This window comes from Arvicola amphibius, chromosome 17, assembly GCF_903992535.2.
Source record: "Arvicola amphibius chromosome 17, mArvAmp1.2, whole genome shotgun sequence".
Classification (NCBI taxonomy): Eukaryota; Metazoa; Chordata; class Mammalia; order Rodentia; family Cricetidae; genus Arvicola; species Arvicola amphibius.
In genome coordinates this window covers 18,821,612-18,831,784 of record NC_052063.2, presented here as the reverse complement: position 1 = coordinate 18,831,784, position 10,173 = coordinate 18,821,612, and the positions used below count along the sequence as shown (strand labels likewise).

At 37.9% G+C, this 10,173-nt stretch overlaps 1 protein-coding gene across 1 annotated transcript; it reads right to left on the bottom strand.

Annotated features, from left to right (window-relative positions):
• Positions 1-5,818: 5,818 nt before the first annotated feature.
• LOC119803219 (NADH dehydrogenase [ubiquinone] iron-sulfur protein 5-like) lies at positions 5,819-6,139 on the bottom strand. The gene has a single exon (XM_038314368.1). It carries the CDS (start codon positions 6,137-6,139, stop codon positions 5,819-5,821), a length of 321 nt encoding a protein of 106 aa, XP_038170296.1.
• Positions 6,140-10,173: the final 4,034 nt, after the last annotated feature.

Sequence of the window (10,173 nt, the reverse complement as noted above, 5' to 3'; positions counted from 1 at the left end):
GGGACCCTTTTGAATCAGTTGTCATATCCTACGCAAAGTTACTTTTCAATTTTAAGACAATAGCAAAACCTGGCAATTTCATTTATTCTGAAAAACACTTTTAGAAGTTGCAAGTAGCCCAATAGCAATGCAATTCTTACTTTTATTTGTAAACATTAATAGAAATAGCCACTAAATTACCTTGCAGTTTAATTAAGTGTACCAAAAATCATTAAGAAGTTAGGGCTTTAGGACAGACAGTATTTTTTGTTAAAATCTTCATTATTTAATTTGATGAACATTGATTTTCAATAATATATTGTACCCTATGTAAAGATGCTGAAACTTAAAGTATTCTTACATCATACCCATACTTATAGTATCTATTTGCCATAATTATATCTAAAATAAGACTGAGTATCATAGCAACCGAATATTTTGTTTCGTGCTTAAAATAGAATTCCTTCAAAGAAGAGGCAAGCTGACTTCATGAAACACGCTGCCTGTAAATTTTTATACTAATTCTATAAAAGTGGCAAGTGCTATAAGCATATTGGATTCAAAAGGAATTTATGCAAGTTCTAAGAGCAGATGTCTAATCTCATTTTATTTCTGTATCCTTTTGTAATAGCAACAGAGCCTAAAACAGTGACTAACACAGTAAATATTTGGGAAGTGGGTGAATGAAGCAACACATTATCAGTACACTACCCAAGCACATTCACCAAGGAATGTTTTCACTGGCATTTGGGGTTTAGATAGATGATTTCTCTTCCTTGAAATTCACAATAACAACAACAAAATCAAGTTGATAGGTAGCCGATTCAACTTACATGTGCAACTTTATACTTTAAATTTCCAAACTGAGGATGTAGTCAGGGAGATATGTGATTTACAACACTAAGTGATATTAACTGAATTGTAATGAGTTCATGACCTTTTGAATACTTGATATAAATAGATTTGTTTAGTTTTAGAGTTAGATAGAGTTTCCACAGAGCATTTATGTGTACCAATAGTTGTAACATATTATTGTCCTTGAAGAAAAAGGAAAATGACCCTGTGAAAACTAATCTCTGAAAGCTAGTGCTGATGGCAAGGGACAAAAAGTAACATTTACTATGATACCATGTACGGACCGGTGCAGCATTTAGAGTTTTGAATGAGATGGCCACACCCTGCAAGTTATACTGCTGCTTATTTCGTACATCAGGTAGTTATGACTGCCAGCTTCACTGGATTAAGAGACACTTAGGACATTGATAGTGTATCTGTGAAGGGTTTAAATGAAGAGTGGAGATTTATGCTGTATGTGAGTGCTACCCAATCATAGGCCAGCATCATGAGTTGAACGAACATAAAAGGAGCTCAGCACCAACATTTATTACTTTCTCGTTCTTGTGTGGATTCAATGAGACCAGTTGCCTTTTTCTCTGCCACAAGAGACTCTTATCTCCATATCCATGGGTCTGAATAAGTCTTTCTTTCCAAAAGATTATCTTTCTCAGGTTTTTATGTTACAGTATTGATAAAACTTATGATTGTACTAATCATAGTACAGAACATTTGTATTGGGCTGGGAGAATGTTGGTATGATAAACCTGACAGAGGAGTTTATAGGTCTTTGCAATCTATTTGCGGGAGGAATGGGTAAAGGTCTGGACTAGATGAGCCCTAGAATGCTTGAATCAGAGCTTAGCAAACTGATTTCGTGGAAGTGTGGAAGACCAGAATGCTGATAGAAATGTAGACAATAGCAGCGTGGTTCATGATATTGCAGATGGGCATGAAGGACTCTGGGGAACTCAGGTCAAGGCTCTTCAGGCTACAGTTTGACTCTGTGCTTCGGCAGTGGCCTGGGTGATGCCGAATTCAGAAGGGACTGCAGTTTGTCAGAGTAGACTTCAACCTAGTACCCCATGTGGCCCATGACGTGGTTACTGTGCAACATTCTTAGATCTACATTGACAGAAAGGGATAGAAAAACAGAGACAACAGAGATTGCAGTGCAAGAGAAACACAGTGTTGTTCTCTGGGACAATATGAATGGGATCTTGAGTGTAAGATCCTATCCAACTTAAATAATTGCAAATTGTTTGGAAAGGAGAGAGCTTGGATTGAACATGCTGCTTATTTTGTTCCCTGTTCAAAAACAATATTTTAAAATTTATTCTTCTCTCATACAATACATTCTGACCATAACTTGCTCTACCTCCTTTCCTCCCAGTAACCTTCTACCTCCTTTCTCCCCCAGATCCATTGCTCCTCCATTTCCTTTCAAAAAGGAGCAAGCCTCCCTGTGATATCAATCAATCATGATTTAACAAGATGCAATAAGACTAAGCATAAACCATCATATCAAGCTGGACTAGGCAACCAAGAAGGAGGAAAAAGATTTAGGCAGGAATACATGGATCTCCCTGGGAAGAGGAAACTGAATAGATTTTGTGGGTGAACTTGGGACAGGTGGGGATGGAAAAACAAGTGTTTTACAAGGTTCAGTCAGAAGGGTGAACAGAGGCCACGACAGCTGTAATAGAAGAGGCCAGATGATATTTTGAGCTAGTAGCACAACTTGGCAGCATTGTCAACACATGCTGGATTTGCAGGGATGCAAATCGCATGAGTTATGGGGTCATGGATGCTTTCAAAAAGATTCCAGAAGGGCTTTGAGGCTGGATCTTGTATGGAAGGATTGGATTCCCTACAAGAAAAAAAAAACCATGAAAGGCCATGATATGATTCTATTAAGATGAAAGCCACGTTGCAATGGGAACAGAAATGCCTGAGTCTAGGCCATAAAATATTTGCCTAGGGTGTCTTTATGCATACAGCGTTGCCAGCTGACTTTAGAGGCTACATGGGTTGCATACTAACGAACTGTAGGGTTGGAGCTACTAGGTGTATACTACCACATGATATAGGTGATGCCACCAAGTGCCCCGGACACTGGACACAAAGCAAAAGGGTTTAGTGTTTGCTGATTACATTTCCTTTTCATTTTAGTCGTTTTTCTTTCTGTGACCCCCAAATTCCTCTTTTATTTTTAAAATGGGAATATTTACTCTTTCCCAGTATTTATTAGAGGTATGTATGTTTTCAAAATTCTGATAAGCTCTAAGTTAAGATGTGTTGACTCTCAGAAAAGAATTCAGTCTTTGTACTGTTGAACAGGGTTGGGTAGCCAAAGAAATTTTTGAGTTGGACTAAAGACATTTATCATTACAATATAGCCAAGAGATTATGGAGATAAACTCTGGTTTAAACTTTCTTTAAACTGTTTTATGTATGTGTGTGTGTGTGTGTGTGTGTGTGTGTGTGCGTGCACGCATGCATGCATATTTGGGAGGAAGTTCAGAATTTTGTTGTAGGAATCAGTTCACTTAGTGAGTTCCCAGGACCCACCTCTGATGATCTGACTTGGCAGCAAGTACCCCTAACCTCTGAGTTATCTTGCTGGTCCACATGTTACGATTTGGAATTATACATTTCAATGTCAGTGTGATACAGATAGAAATGATGGTTGGTTTTAGCTGTCAAACTGTCTGGATTAACAAGTATCGAAGACGTTCATTATGTATAACTCTGGTTGTACCTATGTGAATGTTTCCAGAATAGTTTAACTGGAGAGGAAAGACTTACCTGATATGAGTAAAATCATGTCATGGGCTGGGGTGTCAGGCTGAATGAAAATGAATGGGTAGCCAATCACCACTATTCCTCTATCTATATTCTTATTGTAGATGCAATATCACCAGCCAGCTACCTCATGCTCCTGCCATCATAGCTTTCCTGCCACGGTGGGGGGTCTGAATCTCCTTAAAGTATAAACCAAAATGCATATTATTATCAACTTGCTTTTATTAGTTATTCTATCAAAGATATATGAAAAATAACCAATAAACACACTACATGTACTTCCTTAAAATCTTTTGGGACATCCGCTTCTAATTTATACTTTTTCAGAAGTGACATGGGCTGAGAGCAGCAAAGGAGGTTTCTTCTCATTGTCCTAATATGATTTGAAAGAATTAAGTTGAAAATGAAGAGTTAAAACATTTAAGCTTAAAAAAATAAAGACAGCAGTCCTCAAAATGAAAATACAAAATCCCAGTATATTTTTAACCTCCAATATAAGCCTAATACAATTTTAGGCACCTATGTCTAGCAGAGCATACATCAAAGTCTGGGCTGATGGATTTATTTAAGCCTAAGGACAGAGGGAGGAAACAGAACACTTAAATCAATCATTCTCAGCCTTCCTAATTCTGCAACACTTTAATACAATTTCCCACGTTGTGGTGATCCCTAACCAAAAAATTATTTTCATTGCTACTTTTCTACTATTATTTTCATTGCCACTACTGCTATGAATCATGATATAAATATCTGATATGCAGGATATTTGATATGTAACCCCTATGAAAGGGTTGTTCAATAACCAAAGGGGTTGTGACCTGCAGGTTCAGAACCACTGACTTAAATGGCTGCTCGGAATTGTAGCTTTTGGCTTTGTCAGCTATGTTTTGCCTCATCCTGAAAGTGCTGTAAGAGTTGGATATTTTATATTGAAAGAAATAATTAGAAACTGCAGACAGTTTTAAGGGACATCCTCACAAGGGTTTTTTAAAAATAGTTGCACCAACCATTACATTGAGATATGTTTTAAACCAAAAGTGTTGGTCCAAACACATATGATGTATATGGGTTTCGTGTTTCTGCAGGGCCTTTCTGTTTATGGTTGTGTCCAGGTCCTTTTGGACCTTCAATTCCCGAAGGCATTTGAAATTGCACTGTAATTAATTTTTTGGAATTTGAACTTTTTTTTTCTGGTATTCAACACATTGTTAGATTTGGGATACAAATGCCACGATGATTTTTTTTTTTTTTTTTTTGCTACATCTATCAGATGGTACCTGACACTGTCTAATGACTGGTATGTTAACTTTGATTCTTTGAGCAAGGTAATATCACTCTATGTTTCTATACTGTATAGCTATTCTTTTGTTTTAACAATCAGAATACAGACAGACAGACACACACACACATGCACACACACACTCTTTCATTCAACTTTTACAAGATTTTTTTTTGCTGTCTTAAGCATAGTTATTACTGTTGTTATCAATATAATTATAATTTTGGTTTTGGGTGGTTGATCTCACCATACAGCCCAGGCTATCCTGGAACTTAGTACATAGCTTCAGCTGGCCTCAAACTGACAGCAATTTTCCTGTCAAAGTTTCCTGAATGAAGAGAGTAGAGGTATGTGCCACCATGCCGGGCTCTCCTTTATGGTTATGGTTGACAGCTGGTAATTTTTAAATTCTCTAGTTCCTTCTAGACTTATAAGATGTCATTTTGATGCTTGAAAAGATTTTCTCCCCTCACCTCTCTTCCCTTCTTCCCTTTCCCATGTCTTCCCCTCCCCTCCACCTCTGTCCCTTTTCTTCTCTCTTTCTTCCTGAAAACCAGTTGTCTCTAATGGAGTGACTCTGGGTTTATCAACCGCTCTAGGGCAGACCTCATGTTTGGAAATTGTTGACTAACACATAATGGACTCCAGAATTGTGTGTGTGTGTGTGTGTGTGTGTGTGTGTGTGTGCGTGCGCGCGCGCACGCACGCTCGCTTTCATTTAGTTACAGGTTGGGTTATTTTTATGAGGGGGTGATGTTTTATTTTATTTTCTAGTATTTGCATGTGTGTGCTTTTTTTTGGTTTTCGAGTTTGTTTTTTTAAGGTTGACTAATTCTTTATTTTTATGTACTTCATGAAGCAGCTTTCATTAGACTTTCTCCCAGTGGAAAACAGCATGAAGAGCAGCGTCACCTGCTCTGCTCAGGGCCTGGGTTCGTCCTGGCCCATGTGGTGAGGCGGAGGGGTGTATTTCCCCTCTTTAATTAGCTTATCCCTCTGTCGTTTGATTTCACCCAGGCGCTTCATCGTTTTATACCGAAGATAACATTCCTTGAAATCTTCATTTTCTATCCTGCATTCTTTTTGAGCCCGGGTAGCACCGATGCCATGTGCACACTCTATCCACTCTTTTTCAAAAGCATGGCATCGGGCGGGAATCTTGAAGGGCTGCTCAACACTTTGGAATACGAAGTGGCGATCGAGGCTAATGCCCAGCTTTTTCTGCACATCAAAGAAAGGCATGGCGCACCACAGAAGTGCCCTTGTAGGTTCCCTGGCCATAGATCACGACAGCCACATGTGTGCTATTATATTGTTTTTTTTTTTTTGAGAAAGAAGTTAAAGTTGGGTGGGTAAAGAGGGGGAGAAGATAGGAAAAAACTTGTGTGAAGGAAAGAATATGATCAAAATAAATTTAAATTAAAATATTTAAATTATAAAAATACAGTAATAGGAAAAAACATTAGGGTAAGAGCATAAATTTTATTTAGTAATTTTCAATAGAATGTTGTTATACTAGACCAATAACATCATAGTATATTAATGAAGTAAAATACAGAACAGAAGTCTTAGGTCCATATGTGCACCTTCATGTGCTCTGGTCCTGAAAATCTAACACTATTTTCTAAATGTCAGCAGTCATGTGTTTGGACTCTATTTTTGCTATTTGTAATGGTTTTTAGTCTTCAAAGGGAAAAGGGTTGAATACAGGGATTTCTTGATTTCATTTGGCTAACGGCTGTCTCAACTTTTAAGTGACCATGTTTTAATTAAAAAAATGAGCAAATTAAAAATAAACTCCTGCAAAGGAAGAAGGATCTACAATCTCCAAATAGTTTCCAAGCCTTGAGGAAAGTTAAAAATAAAAATGCTCTGACATTCTTGTCTTAAAGGTTGTGTTTCAAAATAAAATGACTTGACAAACAGAAACCTTGATTTGATGCTGAACCATATCATCACAAAAGCAGACATCTAAAAACAAATACGTCAAGAAATGACAAAGGCCAAGGAATGGGAAATATTCTCCTAAGGGAAAAAGGAGTGGGGGCCTAAATGGATTTCAGCAAGCGTTGCTGATTAGATAATCCAGGAGAGGTGGGCTGTTTTGTTTGGTGAGGAAAAGGCTATGACTTGATGAATTCTCATCTTTAATTTTTTTTAGGGATTATTCATCGATGGGATTTTCCCAGAACCTGGAAACATATCACTTTTGACTTGCAGAAGCATTTCCTTTTCAGGCTTCTTTATTTTTCACCAATTCTAAGTTCCTCAGTCTGGTTCTTATTTTAAAAGAAGCTAAGTTTGAAATACATAATGAATGCCCCATCTGTTCCCCAGGATCTCTGCCCCTGATTTCCCCTCAGCCATGATGAAGATGTGTCACAGTCTCGTCCCTGTGCTGGCTGATAGGTGTCCAGCATTCTGATTCACACTATTTTATGTAGTTCTTAACACTGTGTTAAAAGCCTTCTACTATGTGGTATATATGACTGCCACTCTAAAATCCTCTTTGTTGATTTGGCCATTTTAATAACATTCTTTGGCTGCAGAAAGCAATTCTACATAAGTAGGAAGAGTAATGGAAATAACCAATCCAAGAAAAAAAATCATAAAAAACAGAACCGAGGTCATGAAATCAGCAGGATATGAGGCTCTATAGTAAACACTAAAAGGATTTGGATGGTGTTAGTACTAGTAATGAGCAGATTATATTGAGAGGCTTCCATTAAGTCATGGGGTTTGATTCGGGTTCCCCTATTTAGAAAGACATCTAGGCTGACAAAGAATCCTAGGCTTCTCAAGTCGCTCATGGCTTTAGTATTTGATATTCTGTCCTAGGAATCTAGTCTCAAAGAAAGGGGAATGGGTGGTTGTTCTTTCAGTAACATTTGGCTAAAGTTCTATCCTTGAAAAAAAAAAAAACAAATATTTAAGCATCTCAACTGAAGATGATAGGAAAGCCTGCTCAAAGTCAGATTATAAAATCCTGAACATCCGGGGTAAATTCCGTAAAAATAACAATTCAGCCAGATTTAAACTGGTAGGGTAGCTCAGTTCCTATAGCTACTTGTAGCCCTTTCTTTAGGTACCCAGTTAATCTGTACAGGATTTCTCCACATTCTTGACGGCTTTTCTTGAACTTCACACTTACTATATATCGTCCTTCACAGTTCTAGACTCCAATAGAATTGGCTCAGTGGTTGAAGCACTAGTGTACACAGGTGCAAGGACCTGAGTTTAGCTCCAGAACCTGTGGAAAGCCAGAAGCAATCCTTACTTGTCTCTATTGAGATGGAAACCTAGACCGGTGAACCCATGAACGCTTTCAGGCCGGTTAGCCTGACGTATGCAGTAATGACAAAGTTGAAGGCAGGAACCTCTCCACTCGGGGTTCTTCTCTGTCCCCCCTAGGTGCACTGTGGCATGGAAGTGCTTTCACCATACTCACACAAGCACACGAAATATCAAACGCATGCACACACAGTATTTTTTTTTAAAAAAATCTTTATCTAATTATCTCTCATAGTCCAGGGGCATTCTTTTAAACTGCATTATCTCTTAAAAAGACAATAATTCCCTGGAAAGCCGGACATTCTTCCTGGGATGCTGATACCTGGGAGCAGCTCTTCACGAAGTCCAGCAAATATTAAAAGTATAGATTCCGAGGTTTTCTGGACACGCAATCTCTATTATTTGGTGTGGGTTTTGGTCATTTACCACATTAAAAGTACTCGACTATGCATTCTTATGTGTAGCTGGAGTTGAGAACCTAGTGGTACAGTGTATTAGTTAGTATCTCTATCATCATCCAGATTTATACAATTAAAAATTTTATGATCCTAGGTAAATTGAGGGGAGGGTTGAATGACCAGGGAGGTGTCTAAGCCAACTTATGAAACATTAATGAAAACTGAATCAAAACATACCCATATAGACACCAGGACTCAGATGGGCAGTAAACCAGAGTTCAAGAAGGCAAAATCATGCTTATCAACTGCCTTATCTTGATAGACAAATTCGAAAATTTATTTTAAAATGTCTTATTAAAAAGCATAAGTTATCAGCTTGAATATGTGAAGCTCAAACTATAGATGCAAGTATCAGTATGTATCTAAAGACTCTACTTTGTTAAGTATATTTGATTACATCAAACTTTTTTGATAAATCGTAATACACTGGGCCTGTATCTATTTAAGCTCTTGACACATTTCTGTTGTATCTGTTTTGGTGACCATCCACTGTTATAAAAGGGCCACTGGAGCAAAGCAACTTTCTTGCAGAGCACAGTGCTGCCCCATTAAATTAGGAGTTGTTTCCAAATCAATTGCCCTGTGTCTTTAGGTGAGTAAATGTAAAACACATCTATAATTATATTTTGATTTCTAAGACTCTACCTCCAATTATGATTGATTCTCAAGTTTGAGAAGAGACTTGTAAGACATGGGGCAAGGGGATTTCAAGTCTAGACAGCTGGGAACTGGGAGAAAATTAAAAATTCCAAGCAGATACGCATGTGATACATAGGTACAAAAATATAATACAAGACACATTGCCAGAGTAGTAGTCACAGTAACCTGGGGATTTTTCTACCCAATACCCTCAATTCTGGGGCTGGGGCATGCTGGAATCCTGCTAAAGCTGGACCTGATTTGTAGTTTGGGTACTTTGGTTGTCAAGTTGAGTACTTAAGTGTTGTGGGCCTAGCAGCAGGAAAGGGAAAGTGATTTTTGACAGCATAATGGATGACCCCAAATCCTTTTTGATTGAATTATGTCATAGTTAAATATAGGGCCATTATACTCTATTGAAGCAATTAACCACCTTATACTAAATTATCCGCTTGACTGTTGATGGATAACAGTTCTTAGTTGTGTCGGGGGGAGGCCCATGGAAATTTTGAATGTTTTCCTTCTGGATTTGAAATGAGTACATTGAAAACCGAGTTGAAAATACTTGCTTGCAAAGGTATACACAATTTGCTAGAAATTTTTGTGTATATACCTTTGTATAAAAACAAAAACTCAGTTTGAAAGCAGATGTGGTACTTACAATAACATCAGAGGATCAGCGGGGTCACATAGTTGTTCAAACAGTCTCACATACAAGCACATTTATTTCAGGAAAAAAAGGTTAGCAGAGGAATACATATCCCTTGGGAGTACAGGCTGGACCATCTGTCAAAGGGAGAATTGAAACCATATTTCCATTAGTGGTTGTCATTGATCATGTGGAGAAGATTTCTGTAGACGAATTGAGCACACTGTGTCATCTTCTAC

Excerpts from the sequence above, each read along its gene's own strand:
- LOC119803219 (XM_038314368.1), bottom strand. The coding sequence starts at position 6,139 with ATGCCTTTCTTTGATGTGCAGAAAAAGCTGGGCATTAGCCTCGATCGC.